The following is an 18,981-nucleotide window of genomic DNA, read 5'->3' as shown; positions in this document are numbered from 1 at the left end:
CCTAAACATCTAGTGTCTCCGTGTATCCCCTACCAACCGTCTAGGTATGTATGATGAAAATCTATAACCTACGTGACTGTCATCTAGCATGGATAAACTATGTGAAAGATACAGCTAGTTGAAGTCATTCCATTTCTTTTGTTAAAGCCTTTCTGTGTCTCATAAAATGCTAGCAGATGTGAAACTCTAAATTAGATGTTAAATTATCTTTTTGTTTATTTTTTCTTAAAATGTAAACTAGGGTAGTTCTTTGCCATGTTTAACTACTCAATTGGGGCATATAATATTAGCAACACATCCATTTGAGCAAATATGTTGTTTTGCTTGTACACGGGAAACAAAGAAGAGGGATCCTTTGGCTCTGCTCATTACACCCCCCACCCCCACCACCACCAAACACTATCTTGCTAAGGAAGTATGTGCAACAAATCATTTTACTTTTACTTTTCTATCATTCTCTATAGGAATTTTCAACTGCTCCAATTCAGTGTAAAAGTCTTCCTGTGGGCAGAATTTTCACATTGTGGACTAGAACAGTTGGAAATCCCAAATACTTGGTTTAATCCCATAATTTATTGAAGCAGTATCAGAGATTTATTATTCAACTTGATCATCAGGATGGCATGTTTATACATATTTAATTTCTTGTTTCTCTTCTGAGTTGAGAAACTTATTAATCATAAGTCTCGGAACTGTCTTTGCTTATTCATGGTGGTCAGGACATATATTCTTAGATTCACTGTACTGAATTCAGTATTCTTACTGATTTTTATTTCAACAGGCTCAGTCCTGAGGTAAGGTTGCATATGAAATTTTACTGTCAACTCAGTTTCATAAAAGATAACATTTTATCATCATCATCGTCATTGTCACCATCACCATCACTATCACAGTACATACTCTTGATTTGATAGTCAGTACTTTAACTTCCCAATCCGTTATTTTGACCATTTTATCACATATATGTTTAATATGCTTACAGAAGGGTGGTTTTAATTCTGATATGTAAATCTACTTATAAGCACTTAAGAGTCTCTTTCCTCTTTGGTTTCCAAAATCTGGAGCACTGGAATTCAGAATATGGAAAATTGCTGCAAACTAATTGGCATTTCTTATATTACTGCATCTTCATATCCAAAGGACTTTATTACTACATTATCCATCAGAGGTTATGATTACATTCTGGATCTCTATGAATTATTTGATTACATGGAACTGGTTTGAAACACAATTTTTCTGTGCATTTTATGGTGAGTGATTCTTTTAAGGGACTCAAAGATTTTTATCTTTGCCCCGTTGACTTTGGAATCTTTCATTTGAAGATTGAAATTCAAGAGTTGAGTTCAAGGAGAAATACTGCTTTCTGGGGTTTCCTGGTAAGGATGATCATTTCAATAGTATGTACTCCCCTTTTATATCTACTTTCTGGTTAATTTTTGAATGACTGGTGATTAATATCTATATTGATGTAATGTGCTCAGTGATAAGAATGAGACATTGGTTGTTGTTGTTGTTGTTATTATTATTATTATTATTATTGAGACGGAGTTTCGCTCTTGTTGCCCAGGCTGGCATGCAATGGCACGATCTCGGCTCACTGTAACCTCTGCCTCCCAGGTTCAAGCGATTCTCCTGCCTCAGCCTCCCAAGTAGCTGGGATTACAGGCATGTGCCGCCGCGCCCGGATAATTTTGTATTTTAATAGAGATGGGGTTTCTCCATGTTGGTCAGGCTGATCTCAAACTCCTGACCTCAGGTGATCTGCCCGCCTCGGCCTCCCAAAGTTCTGGGATTACAAATGTGAGCCATCATGCCCAGCCACACTGGTTATTTTATAACATAAATTTAGGATAGAAATTCTAAATTTAACTGATTTTGCATAACTCACTTTATTTGATGATAACTTTGTATTTCTTTTTCCCCTCTTGTGATGATTTAAATTCCCATCAGGAATGTCTACTGTTTTTCTCCTTTTTGATAGCAACAATGCAAAAATGCATTCTGTGTTTATAAAGCACATATGTTTAATTTGTAGTCCCACCACGTAATCTGATGATCGATATCCAGAAAGACACTGCGGTGGAAGGTGAGGAGATTGAAGTCAACTGCACTGCTATGGCCAGCAAGCCAGCCACGACTATCAGGTGGTTCAAAGGGAACACAGAACTAAAAGGTAAGCTGAAGATTGCCACACACTGAAGTAGTTAGCTGATTCTAGCAGATATGCCTTTGTGAAAATCAAGGACAAATACAAAACATGCCCATGAAACAAAAGTATTCATTTAGATATGGTTTATAATCAATTACTAAATATGTCTGAGGCCAAAGCATAAAAGCATTTTATTCTTCTAATCCATGTCCTCATTCTGCTGTTTGAGGGTTCATGGTGATAGCTGTCACTCTACTCGGATGCCCAGAAAGAACTAAAACTGTAAACTAGAACTCTTTAGGCTAGGAAAAATGTTCATGAGGGCTGTCTCCTGAGCTCAGGCTGTCTCTGTCTGTACCTTCAATTCTAATTGCTTTTACCCTGTCTTTTGCAGAGACCTAGAGGGGGGACCAGAACCCCACATTTTCAGGGTATACATTTAAAAAAGTGTTTAACAGTCTTTCGTATGGTAAATTCCAAGTCATTCTGACGTCTATTGCACTATCAACTGTGTTGACTATATGCTTTCCTACAAGAGTGGTTGCACTAAGTGGACTAACAGTTTCATCTTAATTGTGAACTTACAGGGACCACCTTTCTTGTGAAATTTGTGATTCAGTTGCCCAATTCACCAGTCTGTTCTTATGCAGGCTGTGATTTTGTGATGACAGTACAAGACAGCTCCTTTAGCCCCATTCTGATCATCTTTACCTCTGTACTGGGCCATCCCGGGTTCGAGTCCTGGATCCTCAAATACCTGGCACCTCAGGTGTTGCATCAGATAAAGGAGACAGCCTATACCCTATTTGACCATTTTTTGCCAGTTGTCTTAATTTCCGCATGTATTTCTGCATTGAGATTCCTTCCTTTTCAAAGGTACCCTGCAGGTAGTACCCTGCACAAAGGTCTTAGGGGCTGAACTCCTCTAATTGTTTGACAGAAATGCTAGTGGCATCCTTCAGTTTCCTCTAAAATAGGGATAATCATATTACATACTTTATGGAATTTTTATGAAGATGAAAAGAGGGAATAGTTGTAAAGTATTTAGCTAATACTCGGGCCAAAGTAAGTGCTGTATATGTGCTTGTTAAATAAATAAAGAGCGTGAGAAAGAAAAGAATCAGCCCTTTTAGAAAGAGGATATAGAAATCTATATCTGGAAGCAGATAAATCTATATATAACAGCTTAAGTTTCAAGAAGCTTGTTCTGTTTTAATCTCCTACTTCCTAGGTATGGTTTTGGAAGGAAGGAGTTTCTCATTTCCTCTCTGCTTTTCTGTCTAAGTGAATTCAGCCATTAAATGTGTACCGATAAGTACAAAACATTAAAAGAAAGTTAATGGTGTGCCATGTTCCTGGGAGTGCTGAGTTCAGGAAGGGACTGCCTTGGCCTATTCATTCCATCCGGAAGCCTCCTCCCTCCTTTTCTGGGTGTTCTTGGATGTGTCTCCCATCTGGCCCCAAGCCCTGTATCTTACTTTGCTCTAGCCCACTGCCACTGCATTTTTGCGGTCTTCCAAAAGTCTCAGAGTTTAAACATTTCAATTACAATTTCAATTATGTAAATCCATTTAGTTACTTTCTCTCTTAATTGTTGATGATGGGAGTAGGCAAAGGGGGTTGTTTGTAACTCTACTGCTTGTTGAATTACTTAGGGGATTTGGATAATATCCTAGAATTTCTAAATGGCATGACAGCCTAGTCAATATTTCAAGTTCAGATGGTTGTAGGGGTGAAAAACGTTTTTCTTTTTCTCCTCCTGAATGCCTTGAGCAGCCAGATGTCAGAATGTTTCAACTTTCAGCTGTCTTTTTCGGGGAGGTTTTAAGATAGAAAAACCATACATAATATATTTCAGTAAAAATAGTGTATGGTATTTGGACTTGAAATATATCTTAAATACTATGCTGCCCGGTTGAAAAGTCGTAAATTAAGGAAATAAACACTTTATCAGGTAACTATCCACAGGTTACTCTCATCCCAAGTAACTGCCATCATATTTGTTAAAATAGCAATGTTGGGGTTAGAGGACAGAGGGGGGGACATAAAAACAAACTGACGGAAATTCACCCAACTCTGGTGTCTTGGTACATTTTCTGTTCCCCAGGCAAATCGGAGGTGGAAGAGTGGTCAGACATGTACACTGTGACCAGTCAGCTGATGCTGAAGGTGCACAAGGAGGACGATGGGGTCCCAGTGATCTGCCAGGTGGAGCACCCTGCGGTCACTGGAAACCTGCAGACCCAGCGGTATCTAGAAGTACAGTGTGAGTAAACTGGTATCTTATTCTGAGGGCGTAGAGTTGCAGTTACATAGAAACTCTTCAGAAGCCATTTATTCAATGCATTCATTTTATATAGTATACATAGAATTCTTATTTTTGCTAGAAAAATAAAGGATTATTTTATTGAAATATTGTACTGCCATATTACAGAGTGCCAATGAGGATTTGAAAATGCTACATTGAACCCAAAGGTAAAACTGAAATAATTTCAATCTGCTCTAACACGTGACTTAATTAATTTCTTTGCATATAGACTGTCATCATTTCTATGCCAACTGCAAAATCTAGGGTAATTTTCCCCCTTTTTTAATCCCATCATAAGTACTGAAGTTTTTATAGAAGGGATTTTTTTCCCATTTACGTCAGCATTTTGTTTTAAATGACATGTCCTCCTCTATTTTAGCTTAAATTATAGCAATGAGTTGAAAAGTCGACTCTTTGGGATCATTGCCACAATCTTGATGGCTTCATCAATAAAAGCTAGATTGTAGTGAGTGAGATTTTCTCCTTACCATGCCCTGTAGACTGAATATGTTTTCCTCATCTTCTCCTCTGGACCCTTCTGCTTAAGAGGAAAAAGTCTTTTTCTGCACAAAGCCATTCTTATGCCAAGGCTGTGGCTAAGTAGCCAGCTTCTCACTTTGTATTTGGCTTCTGAAAAATCAAGGTGATCTTTGAGTATGCATACTGAAATGTTACCAGAGTTTGGTTGGGATGGTAGTGATTGGATGTCTGATAAAGGAAAAGCTTTACCCTTTGTGAATCATTGGATTAATTTCCTAGGGCTGCCATAACAAATTGCCACAAACTTGGTAGCTTAAAATAGCAGACACTTCTTTCCTTACAACGCTGGAGGCCAGAAGTCCAAAATCAAGGTTTTGGCAGGACCACACCCCCTCCCACCACAAAGACTGTAGGGATGGATCGTTCGTTGATTTTTCCAGCTCTGGGAGTCCCAGGAGCTCCTTAACTTGTGGCTTCACCACTCCATTCTCTGCCTTCATCGTCACATGACCTTCCCCTCTCCTCTGTGGGTCTCTCATCTGTATGTTTTTTTGAGGACACTTGTCATTGGATGTAGGGCTCACCCAGATAATCCAGAAGGGCCTCATCTTGAGATCCTTAAGCTGATTTCATCTGTAAAGACTTTTTTCCCAAATTCAGCTACAGTCACAGATTCCAAGGGTTAGAACATGGACTTATCTTTGGGAGCCACCATTCAACTCCATACAAGCCCTATTATTTGTCTAAATGATCTGAGCAAAATGGGAAGGCAGGAAAAGTTATAAAAAGTTGCTTCTAAGAAACCATCCCATTCCAACCTTTTCTTAACTCCGTGAGCTTGGCTCAATTTAACATTACATAATGAAGGGTTTCCTCGTTAATTCATTTAATCTGCTTCAATATAAAGCTTCATTATGGGCATCATGCTTATAATTTTCATATCACTAAAACTATTGTGGTATAATGTGCCTATAATGGGAAAACAGAAATGATCAGATATTATCTAAATTAGCAGATAGTAGATTTCTTGTGACTTTGTTAATATGTAATTCATTTAAGCAAACTTAATATCCATTAACTTTCCTTGTAGGGGCCCATTAGCTTTAATAATACATTAGCTCCTTTGTACGTCCTGAGTAGATATTCACCCAGTTTCCACCCCTAAACTCTTTCAGTATTTTCACAGAATATCTTTTAAATAGAATATAGTCCCACCCACCTACCAAATTACCCTCACTCCCAAATGCAAAATATTTCAAGCGCTACACCTCCTACTCCTTGGAAAACTTGATAATGATCCTTATAAGCCTTGGTTTCCATAATCTGTAGATTCTAAGACAAGGAATAAGGCTCCACATCTGAATCCATTTGACTTCAATCTAACAAAGTACTGCGAGCCTTTAATTGCAGGAAAGTGACTCTAATGCCCTCCAAAAACAAGGATGCACCAATTGATACTTTAAACTCTAATATGGCACCTTTTTGTGGGAGACTCTGTTTTTTATCCAAGAAAATCATACAAATATTTTAGCCTTTATTCCACTTTTCGGAATATACATAAGGAAAAATATTTTTGTATAAAGGATAGCTAAGATAATTACAATGCATTATATTAACCTGAATGGAACTTTGCATCTGGTTTGATATCTTAAGTAAGGCTCTCTGTGCTCAAGAAAGTTCACTACCCTCCACTCCTAGAGCACTATTGAGAACTTTGCAGAGTCAGCCAGGAATTCCTTTTGTAGCTTCTTCAAACACAGTTGGAATTCTCTACATCATTTCCTACCAGCTTTACTCTCCTTGAACACTAGCAGCTATGCAGTTAACAAAAAGTTTCATTCCTCAAATGCCTGAAGCACTCAGTCACTGGGCCCTGAAGTCTGATCAGTCATTGCCCTGTGCTGTTGATGGCTCAACTCCAGTGCCCCCCACAGCTGTCCTCTCTCTGCAGACAAGTAGCACCATATTTTGATGACCATGAGGAAAGAAGAGACACTCGAATACATGAGATTCCTAGAATAATTTATTCAGTAGCCACTCTGCATGGAGGTTGAATTATTTTGGATGCCTGTGAGGAGTAACATTGCACCTGTATTTTAATGTTGACTCATGCCCTTGAAGTCAGCAGTTCTTAACCTTTTGGGGATCATTGGCCCCTTTAAAAACCCTTTGATAGCTATAGACCTGGAAAAGATGAATACGATCACATATTCACCAGATTCTACTTACAATCTAAGGAGTCCATTTACCCCTCAGGGTTTTCCTAAATTCAGTTATTTGAGGACCACTTTCACAAATTTGCCATGTTCATGCAGCACCTGTATTTTTACCTGATTTAGAATTTTTCTTTAAGTCACTTTATTGCTTTAACCTAACCAGGGCCTGTGTAAAAATATCTATTAAATTACACATTTCATTTGTTATATGTAGTGTCTAATAAGCTTTAAAATAAATGTACAACTAATTTTTTTCAGTGTCCTTTCCTTTGTCACCTAAAAAGATTTCTTATGTTCTCGGTGAGAAACAATGGGTTATCACTAGGAAATACTGATCCCATTCATGGACCTCAGAGTCTACTCCGAGTGAATAAGGCTACCTTGGGGGCAAATCTAATCTGATACTATTGGTATTAAATATGCTCACTTGTTTAAGCCTGGCTGATTTTACTCCATGAAGGTTTATGGAAACCTCCCTTTATCCCCATCTAAGATGAATGGATGTTAACCAGGACATGAATAGGGTTAAATGACAGATCATGGATTTGAATTCTACATGAAGTAATTTTTTAAAAATACTATTAAAAAGGAAATGAAATAATGAAAACCTGCATTATATGTCATTAAATATCTTACTTTAAGTAAGACAGGGAAAAAAGAGAGGAAGGATAAAAAGAAGGGAAGTGTTGCACGTCTGTCCTTAAAATGGAGTGCTACCATACGGCATAGAAGACAAGGCTTGAGCTACAACTTGGAATTGCTTTTGTCTTGTGGATTTAAGTCCTAATTAATTGAACCAGGATTTTGCAGTGTTTGTTTGTTAGGACCCTTATTTGTGATACCAGGAGAAATTGTTGTGCCCAATTATGTGAAAAATCAGCCAGATGTATATGCTGTCATACTTTTAATAATCCTTAAGTTTTTGGTGAGTACAGATATTAATTGTGTAGTATGCATTGAAGTGATTAACATCAATGTAATTTATCATCTGGAGATTTCTGAACATAAATAAATGAGTTGTTTTGTTCAGCAAGGTGTTGACCCCTTCAGAATCAGTGAATTAAAGTCCCCCCCCCTTTTTTATTATAAATATGAAAGGCACCACAATCAGCCAAGTGTTCAGTTATTTGATTTTCTGGGGCATTAGCCGCTCTTGTTTGTGACATTTCCCTGTTGGGTGCTCGTTTGCAAGCTCATTAATAAGGTTTTCTCATAGGAACGTTGCCGGGAATGAAGAACATACAGTAGGTCTCTTAGTTTTCTAGCTTTCATTCTGAGACTCAGCAAGGGTACAGCAGCAGCACACAGTTAAATGTTTAAAACAGAAAATAATTATGCTCCCAAGCTGGAAGAGCTCAAAGCTCTCTTTCCTTAGATGTTATGCAGAGAACAGTTTTGCTTTTTAATGTTCCGAGCTGTATGACCCTAAAATCTTTCAGTGCATTTTTTTCTTGCGAATGTCTGTACAGGTGGTGGTGCCCAAATTTACAACATGGTTGATTATAGCAGAGTGTGATACAATTGTAGCACGGTTAGTAGAGCTTCAGATCTGAGGGAATGTACTCTTGTCAAATAAAAGCCTGTTTAAACTGGAACAGTTCACTGTCTGAGCGTTAAGAGAAAACTGTCTAAATAGCATCAAGGTGGCAACACATAGCGACATAAGCTGGGAATTCAAAGAAAAGCTGTGACCCTCAGTATGGAATTCAGATTGCTTTGCACAAGGGAGGAAAGCCTTCCTCTGGACTGGGGTGAATATGAAGCTCTTGAATTACTGCTGTGTGGCTTCTGCTTTCACCCATCATAGCCTTGCTCTTTAAAATGTTTGGCAAAAATCCTCATTTTGTGAGGGTTTTGTGTTTGTGCATATTTTAAAAAAAGAAAGAAAACTCAGAGATGAGTTTTGAAAAGAAGAATGAAAACAAAGACTCTAGAAATGGGTGCTTGAATGCCATGCCTGCTCTGATGATCATCTGACAGTTAATTGTATACGTGGGCATCATTTTCAAAATGAGTTTTATTGACTGAATGTAGCTAGGTATTTTATAAATCCATAGCCCTGTTCATCCAAGGTCCAGAGAAGGGTAGATTTTTTTTTTCTTTCATTCCCTCAACTGGAGGAAAATTGGGCATTGAGGAGATGATCAAAACCTGTTCTTTATCTGTGCCAAAATAAATGTTTCTCTGGTATCGATAGTGCCCTGCAGTGAAGGAGAGAGGAAAACCTGGAAATCGAAAATCTTTCCTATTTGGAGTGGAGGATAACACTTAGTTTCCAAGAGCAGCTTCTATATCAAATCCTCTCCCTCATCAATTCTGTTTCCAGGTTGTATTCTTTAGAGCATAATAGCTGGCGTTTTCAGATTTGGCCTGTTTCTCTCTGATCTCCAGTCTCTCTCTCTCTCTCTCTTTTTTTTTTTTTTTATAACGGAATACGCTCTTCCTCCCACTCTCCCTTTTATTTTTTTTTTAAAGCAGTGAATTGAGTTTCAGGGAGGTTATTTTAGTATTTATGATTCCTTATGAGAAATAATCAAGGAATGAAGAACCCCTATGGAAGCTAATTTTTTAACCTATTATTTCTTTGTGTTAACACAGAGTAGTGTTGGTTCCAAGTTCCTGATATTATAAGGACTATAGATTGTTAGTGATACAATCTGCAGCACCAAAAGTGTCAAGAGGCTAAGTAACCAGTATTCAAAATACAAAGAGTGAGTGTTGGGCAAATACATCGTGAGCAAGACTGGAATAACCCTTAAGGGAAAAGCCTTTGCCTTTATACCTGCCTTCTGAATGCATACCCTGCAGAAAGAGGCCTGTTTTACTAAGAACCACCTCCTCTCATCTCACTGACCTTAATGTATTTGTAAAAGATGTGTCTGTGTGGCTGTGGACATTGAATACTTACATAGTGAAACCAGTCTTCTAATGTACATACTTCACTTAATGGTTTTTAACTCAAGGTCAAATTTTGATTGTGTGGAAGGTTAAATAGTTGTGAAGCTGGCATCTAAAAATCTAAAAGGAATGGTCAAACAACATCCTTTCTGATTTCCTGTAAGATACCACTTAGAGACACATCAGAAGTGCTAAATAAATGTATGGTGAAGTGGAAATATGTAAAGCAGAACACCTGGGCTGAACCTCTGATTTGGGTGGCTGGATTGACCTTCCAAAAGAAAAACAAAATTATATTCTGTGATGAGGACTAACGGGAACTCGTGATCTGATTTTATTTATTTTTTAATCAGTAGTAAAGGTGGAAGGAGAAGTCCATGCCCCAATGTTTCTTCACTTTCTCATTCACTTATTCCTTCATTCATTCATCGAGCAACTATGTCTTGAATGCTTACTGTGTGCCAGTCCCTGGCACCATTCTGGTTACCAAGACTTCAAGAAACAGAACAAAACAAAACAAAAAAACCCCTCTCTTGTTACAGAGGGAAGATTCTTGTACAGAAAATCTTGCTATAGGGATTTTCTTGCCCAGTGTTTGCTTACAAATGATGAGAATTGCTTCCAAGACATGGAAGAATATTCTGTGAGTATGTACCCCCATTTAAAAAGCAGTGGGAACAAAGCTTTCTGCCACCACACCATGGGATCAAATTTGATTCTTTTTTGTAAACAGTAATTCTAATACCCACAAACCTACCTGAAAGTTGCAGCAAGAGAAGACTGCATTCTTCTGTGGTATTGGTCTTACGTCAGTCCCACCAGATTTGACTCATCCCACTTACAATCGTTCAGCCCTCTTCAGGAAGCCCAGTTTCAGTACTATGAGTCATAACAACAGATGTAACAGCAGGAGGTTCTTCACCTTGCAAACAAACAAAATAAACGGCAGTGAAAATTATTCATGAATGTATTATGACAATAGAAAGCAAATCTTTTGCAAGATGTTCTCTTTAACTGCTCTGAGAGCTCTGTGTGACTCCGTTCATTCACCAATCCCAGTCACCTGGCATTGCTAGACATTGCCCTCCTTTAGTTGCAAAGCTGTCCTCCCCCAACAATTTAGACAGCCATATTGTAGGGGTTGATTCTTGCTTTGAGCTCAAACAGCTTCTAACACTCACCAAATCTCAGGTTAATCTTTGCATTGTTGTTCTACTCCAAACTCCAATAATCCTCCATGATTGACAAAGACTCTTCAGTCAGTGCTTCCTCACTTGAATGCACAGGGGCTGACCCAGACCCGCTACCCAGACATTCTGATATCATCTGTGCTCATGCTGCCCTTGAGTTCTCCCTGGTAGGACTTGAAACAATTAGCACTTGATCCACAAGCATCAAATCCCCATACTCCCTGGTGTTTCAGAATATTGGGTGAAATCTAAGTAAGAAACATGAAGAAGAGCCTGTGTCCCAAATGCAGTTGCAGAAACAGATTTGCACTCAAGCCCCTGGACCTAGTTGCATTGAGCACATCAAAGAAAATATGACACCTGCATTTCCTGATTTAGAAATTCTTAGGAAGAGAGGGAAGGTTGTGGGAACTCCAGGGATAATAGGTCTCCCACTGGCGTGTCTCCTGCCAGGGTATCAGGATGCCTTTTCCACTGACTCAGCTCTGCTCCTCTCTGCTACCCGGGAAGGGTGACATCCCAGTCATGAAGAAACTGCAAAGTACCTTTTTCTAAATAAAGGAATGCAAAGACCTGATACGTTAGTGTTTGGACCTACAGAGGAGACTGTGTCTTTTCATTTACATAGGAAACTGAAATACAGGTTCAGAATCTTGAGTTTCATCTTCTGAAAAGATCACAGAATGTGGTGCAAGGTCAGACTGGCATGAAATCAATTGTAATCTGCCAGCAACCCATTCCAACCTCTTTAAGAGTTTCCTTTTATATATTTTTTCCCTTTATAGAGAGAGCAAAGTACATTTAAAGAAAGTCTCATCAAATCAGAATGTCTTTCTAATATTATTTTTTTAATTGGTTGCTACTGTAGTGTGACCTAAAGCCTCCTGGTGTTTAACCCTCTGTGCAACTTTGACTAATGAACAAATTTGTCTGCTATAGCAGTCTTGCTAAATGTCTTTTACGGGGTTTAAAAAAATTCACAGTGTATTATGAAAACCTCAGATCCCTCGACCTAATTGATTGGCTGTTGATGATGCCATGTCTATAAGTGTAATGTTCTTTAAGTGTACAGACCTAACTATTTTTCTTATTTTTATATAGCAGTTCCATTTTATAATGACATTAAGCCATTCTGAGTGATACATTTCTGGGCAGTTATTGCACTTGGGTAGAAAGTATCGTCTGGCTTTTGGCCTCATGCCTTGCAACACCAACCGAGGTGTAAAATGATCCCCCAGAAAATGTACTAGGCTTTACCTCATTACTTAAAAATAAATCTTGGAGGCTGGTTCTGTTTCAGAAAAGGTTTGGTGGGTTATAACATTTGATTTATGAACATAATTAAAATATAAATGATGAGCTCTGGGCTATTCAGTCAGCCATCTGGATTGTTCGGTATTTTGACATATTCATATCGTAGTTAGGCTCTTCAATGGAAAATTTAATGTCCCTTAGTTCTAGAGGCGCCAGTGGAATCCCAGGGTTTCTATTCCACCTGTTGAGAACACTTAAGTTTCTCTTTCAGGACAAAGGAAGGGGAACAGAATTTATTTTTAAGTTTCCATCACCCAGGGATAGATCTCGGCACATAGACCTTCTATAATATTTGATTCCTAGACTGGGCGAGAGGATAGCTCATCTGCCCGTGGTCAGATAATATGCCTATAAATACTGCATGTGTCAACAGAGGGGAACATTTTTCTGTGTAATGCAGGCAAGACTAACGCTTACCTTTTCAGCCAGCTATTACGGTAACTGTGGCAGCTGTAGCCATAAGTAGATAGTAGATGTTTCTCCAGAACTTAAAGAGTAAATTGGGAAAATCAGTTATCAAAACTGAAGGTGTATTTTTTATGATTTAGTAAATGGTTTTTAAAATAAATTTTGGGTATAACAAATCCTTAGCTCGTTCTTCCTAATTTATGTGAATAATTGACAACTGATAAACAGCTCATTAGGAACATAAAAAAGCATTTAACTAAAACTCAGTGGTACTGAAGAAGCAGGGTGGATTAAGTTTTTCAACACTGTCTTTATTATTGATGGAAGTTGAGCATGTAAAATCCTTAGTGCACTATGCTGAAAAATATGCCCTCTCTGTTTGCTTGTAAATTACATTAAGGAAAAAAGAAGAAAAACAAAATCCTTCCACATAGGCCAGCAAGCATTCTGCTTCTTCTTAATTAATGGCCAAAGTCAGCAGTGCATGAAAAATGTAGCCTTTCTGTAGATCAGAGATTAACCTATAAGCAGATGTTACGTTTCAGCCCAAATTTTGGGCTTTAAATTTAGCCTCACCCAGAAGGCTCATGGGTAAGAATGATAGAGGTCCCCTAACTAGGAACTCTAGTAAGTGCTGCTGTTTCTGGGTATGAACTGTGAGGTAGCAGGTCTTCTGTTTTCTGTGTGTCCAGTGTCATAACCTTCTTCTTTCATTTTTTTTGTATCTTTTTTAAAAACTAAACTTCACTAACTAGTGTGTGTGTGTTACACGACCACAAACAATAAACCCACACCTGATGCCCAGCAGTTGTAGTTAGCCTAACATGTGTCCTCTGTCTCTAAAAGGGGGTGCCCAGGAGCTCTTGAACTACCCAGTGCTGGTTCAAGGTCATCCTGTTTATCCTTTACAAGCATTTCTGCTTTTCTTTAATGACTACCTTCCCAACCCAGTTATCAGTATCTGGAAACCTCAACACCATTTTGCTCTTAAACAGTTTCTTTGCCAACGTGTCCAAGAATAGAACTGTGTAACTTGCAAGGGTCAGCTGGAGCTTCTGGGCTTGTTAACTTTACGTTCTCTGGCAAGAGACTTAGCTTCTCAGAAAGCACTACCAATTCTCAGTATGCAGTTCACACTGGTGGGTGAACAAGGGGGCTCTCTTAAAAGGTTTTGAATGCCATGTAATTTTTAGGGACATGAGAGAAAGATTTGTGATAGGAAAGAGACTCTAATAATGCATCTAGAAAGCAGCTATCTCTAGTGAGGACTTCCTTGTGCAGCTTATATAGCTGTGTACAAGATGAGATTGGTTGAGCCTTGCCGTAATATTTCTATCTTCTCCCTTATTCCATAGGATGAATGTCAATGAGCTAACCACAGCTTGTAAAAGGCCAAGGGGGTGTTGTTTAGGTGGTATGATTGTCTGAGAAAGTAAAACTATGGTAATTGTTTTGACCTTTCAGCCAACCGATGTCTTGCCCTCTCACATTTATTACTCTTGGGTACATTTCCAAAAATATGCATTTACAGAGCCACAGAATTAAATGAGAAAACCGATTTAGGGATTAATAGCTTGTTAGTTCAGCACTGAAAAAAACAATCTCCTAATTCCATTCAGGTTTTATTTGTTAATGTATTTGTATGTGTATCTATGTTAATTCCAACTTCTGTAGCTTCCCTCCCTATTCCCTGAACCTCCCATTATTCAGCTCTCATAGCCATATCCCCACACTGACAAATACAGTTTTAAGTAGCTGGTGGAAATAAGAATACTTATATCTCCTTCCTAAGTACCTCACTGCATTAGGAAGCTATACCTGGCTTTAATTATGGATTGCCATTGGAAATGCACTTATGGATCAGAAATCTATCCCAACATACACTTATGGGGCTGTCTCTCTCTCTGTGATCTTGGATGAGCTACTTCAGTCTGTGGGTACCAGAGTTCCCATCCCTAAAACTAGGCTTATTCTACCCCCAGTGATGGTTCCTAGGGGAGTAGATGCTGAGTAAATGTCAGTATTTTTTCTTTTTAATGTTTACACTGAGATGTCAGAGTTTTCACTGGGAGGGCTCCCAAAATATCCCAGTTGTTTTTTCTTAAAGTCATTCGGTCTGCCTTTCTCATTTGAAAACAAGAACATAGAAGAGGCAAATTTATTAACATGCAGTGTCACAACATATTGTCACATAGTAATATATGATATGATAAAATGTATCAATTCTGAGCACCACAGATATCTATGGCTTCACCTCAGCGTGAAGGCAAATGAGTTTCCTTTAGCTTGAGTGAGTTTGGAGATAAACTTCAGTGTAACAAAATGTATTTCACAGGAAATGTTTGATGTGGCGCAGTTGGCTTATGAATCTCTTATCTATTTGCGGTTCGCTCCTTAGAGTTATTAGTCAATTTAATTTGAGCAAATGCCAGGATTACCAACTAATTAGAAGGGTGTTACTGAAGGCATCAGATGGGAGAGAGTAAGTGCTGGTACTGTGGTTTTGAGGCAGTGTGTGAGTCTGATTTTGCCTGATGATATCATTTGCTAAACATTATACTTTGTGTGTTTGTCACACAGATAAGCCTCAAGTGCACATTCAGATGACTTATCCTCTACAAGGCCTAACCCGGGAAGGGGACGCGCTTGAGTTAACATGTGAAGCCATCGGGAAGCCCCAGTAAGTTCTGAAGGCCAAAGTTGGCAGAGGGTCATGCGCAGTAAATGTCACAACACAGACGTGCATTCACCAGTCCTTGGCCTGTCACCTGTCTCCTGCTGTAAAGGATGGATGGTTTTTCAGGAACTAAAGAATATTCAGTGAGAGTGGAAATAAATATCCATAGTTCTTAATGGTCAGGACTGGGAGAAAAATTAAATGCCTGCTAAGATTGAAATCTCAGCTAATTCTATTTTATTATTATCAACATGATTGTCAGGACTATTTTCTCTCACACACAAAAAAATAATCCTAATAAATTATTGGTGTCCCTACAATCTAATGATATATCTGCCACCTTTTGTGTTAATGTCTAAGCTTCTAGAAAGATGGTTTTAAGACTTACATTAAGCTGCTATGTTTAGGGCCAGCTGTAGGCGAATGAATTTGCCCTACCTTTAATTTTGCATCTTCTTCCCTCAAAGGAAAGTGTCATTCATACTTGACTCCCAGAAATATTTTTGTTAGTAAGGAAAAGCTCAGGAACTTTTCTTAAGGAGGATATATATGCCACTTCATAAGAGAAAAAGAAGAAACAACTAAGACTCTTATTTTATTGAAAGTATAAAGGAGCCACTTGAGTTGCCCTGTGAAATGATCCAAAGTGAATTTGAGGAACTACATATATCATCACTAATACAAGAAAAAAAGCCACACAGTGGTACCATTTTAACTATTATTCAGTTTACTTACTGGGCAGGGGACACTTCTTTAGTGTTTCTAGTAAAGATTGTTTTTAACTGTTCCTTAGCAGGGGAAAGAAAAAAACAAGTTGAGGATTCATGAAATGGAATAATAGGTCAATGTTGGGATTAAGGACGCTCAAACTTTAGTGGTACCCAACAAAAAACAGCATTGAGCTCCCTCTGCTGTCCCCGTAGTATGATTTTTTTTTTCCCTGAAAGAGTTTTGCTAGCCACCGTCATCACAGTTTTCATATAAAGAATTCAGAGCATCTTAACAAAGCTTCCCCAGAAATCTCTGGAAAGAAGCCTCCCTACTTTAACTAAGGAATGATCTATGACAAGAGACCAGAAAGCCAAAGGGGGCTCTGCCTGCTGTTGGTTCTCTCTTCTCATTTCAACCCTCCCTATCTTTGCACTTACCTCTCCACGTGCTGGAATTTCCTTCCCTCTGTGCTAACCGTGTGGAGTTTTAAATGACCTTTAGGAGCTGGAAAGTGGTCTTGGTTCTGTTTCACTTTCCCTCTGGTGTTTCCAAGTTATTTGGTTTTGAATGCTTCGAGCTTCAGCAGAGTGATCTTTTTCTCTTTTGAGCACTGCCAAAGATTCAGATCTTTCTTTTTGTAAACAGTTTGAATTATTCCCTAATTAGCAGCTTTATTCCAAAATAATCCAATGGAGTAAGAAAAAAAAATTCTCAGAGGCCTCTTGCCGCTTGCAATACCCGTGCTCGGCCACATTAACCACAGTTACAGTCTATGGCTTGCTAACCTATACTTTGTTTTTGTATTTTTCCCCTGAAGAAGGTACTGCGTTCAATTGAATGTGCCATGGGGACAGTAAATTACATGTTTCCTTCAGGACATCTATGCCAGAGAAGGGATTTGTTTGTTCCTTTCAAATAGGAACCAGTATATGGTTGTATGAGCAAGCTCACATTACTCTACTGCTACCCCTTCTAGCATATTACCTATTTATTTTCTCAAGAAATTGCATACAATAAAAATGGTAATTTAACTTGCCATTAAATGTTGTGAATATTCTCAGCAGTTACCCCTACTGATTGTTTCAGCTGTCAAGCAGCAGGACATTAGGTCTGATTGCCAGGCAGGCCCATTTGCCATTGCCTACAAGGAGGACATATGCAGTACTAATTTTTAAATAATTTACTGGGTTGTGATGACAAACCCATGTGTAATTAAAGAAAAATTGTAACTTCACATCCCATTTGAAAATTGGAATGCTACTTGACAGGGCCAACTTGAGGATCCGTTCATCATTAAGCATGGGTCTCTTGTCGTGTCGCTGCTCCTAGAGGCAGCTGTAGGAACTGGAAGGAAGTCACTTGTGTGCTGGATCTCTGTTGTCCTTTCTTCAAAATGAAAGTTTTCAGGCACAATTCTAAATGTGGCCTCAACTTCATAGGAGGTTGAGGGAAGTGCCTTGAAGAATGGAAGTTTTCAAAAGATACTTGGTGTGTATGCATTTTTAGCTTTGGCAAATCTTATGAAATTTGCTTTTTCCTGATGGATACAAATGTGGCACTTTAAATCACTAAAACAAACTTGTCTCTGATGAGCAAATGCCCTGGGCCCTAAGGGATCCATGTGGAATGCATGCCATGGTGATTAGCCTGAGAGCCCTACCCACGAGCTTGGGGAACTGCAGGTGCACACACAGGGAAAGTTCTCACAATATGCAGGCCTTGGAGAGCCAGTAAAGAAGGCAATTTGCCAAGGAACAGATAGACATGGTGGACTAGGGCATCAGAGACAGGGGTGGCATTCTGGGTAGGGGGATGCAGGTTATGGGGAGGGGTTAAAGGGAAGAGGAAATGATTACATCTTTCCAGAATCAAAGGTGGTTTTTTCAAACAGAGGCCCAAGAAAAGCACTATTCAGATATAAGAGTCCATTCCTTTTGGTGAAACTCAAAATCCATTTAAATATCACAAGAGGCTTCTAAACAAGTCTTGGTGTGTTAGTAACCATCAGATGAATGCATGTATCACTAGCCAAGAACTTGATTTCTTTCCTAATTAATGAGATGTTAACAATGGGTGAGCTCTGTCCTGCCTGAGTTGGTGTGAAACCACACAGCAGGGCATAAAAATAGGCACACTGTTTTATTTGTTGATTTGTCGAAGATGAATTGGAAATAATGAGACTCCTGCTTGTGGTCTGTTCAAAGTTTTTCAACACCTGATCATGTTTAAAAGAAAAAAATTGTATACCAAACAGATTTTTGGAGACTTCACAGTTGTAATTCTGTGAACTTAAAATATCTCCAGTAGGTCCTCATTAATTGTGTCACCCTGCATGTGGGTGAGCAGTTTGATGCAGTGGGAAATGATAATGTGACTTGTCTTCCTCCCCTTCCCCCTGCAGGCCTGTGATGGTAACTTGGGTGAGAGTCGATGATGAAATGCCTCAACACGCCGTACTGTCTGGGCCCAACCTGTTCATCAATAACCTAAACAAAACAGATAATGGTACATACCGCTGTGAAGCTTCAAACATAGTGGGGAAAGCTCACTCGGATTATATGCTGTATGTATACGGTACGTGAGAAGATAAAATGCTCTTCTACTAGAGTCAGTCACATGGAGCTGCTACT

General features: G+C 38.8%; 1 protein-coding gene across 6 annotated transcripts in view; it reads left to right on the top strand.

Annotated features, from left to right (window-relative positions):
* The window catches only part of CADM1 (cell adhesion molecule 1), a 328,172-nt gene that overhangs the window by 270,877 nt on the left and 38,314 nt on the right, over positions 1 to 18,981 (top strand). For all 6 annotated transcript variants that reach the window (XM_031015945.3, XM_031015947.3, XM_031015944.3 and 3 more), the window contains exons 4-7: positions 2,036 to 2,173; positions 4,257 to 4,415; positions 15,544 to 15,643; positions 18,753 to 18,925. In XM_031015945.3, the coding sequence (XP_030871805.1) occupies positions 2,036 to 2,173; positions 4,257 to 4,415; positions 15,544 to 15,643; positions 18,753 to 18,925 (570 nt within the window). The remainder of the gene's footprint in view (positions 1 to 2,035; positions 2,174 to 4,256; positions 4,416 to 15,543; positions 15,644 to 18,752; positions 18,926 to 18,981) is intronic.

This window comes from Gorilla gorilla, chromosome 9 (genome assembly GCF_029281585.2).
Source record: "Gorilla gorilla gorilla isolate KB3781 chromosome 9, NHGRI_mGorGor1-v2.1_pri, whole genome shotgun sequence".
NCBI classification, from domain to species: domain Eukaryota; kingdom Metazoa; phylum Chordata; class Mammalia; order Primates; family Hominidae; genus Gorilla; species Gorilla gorilla.
Note: the sequence above shows the minus strand (reverse complement) of the source record. Positions and strands in the feature narration are given on the sequence as shown.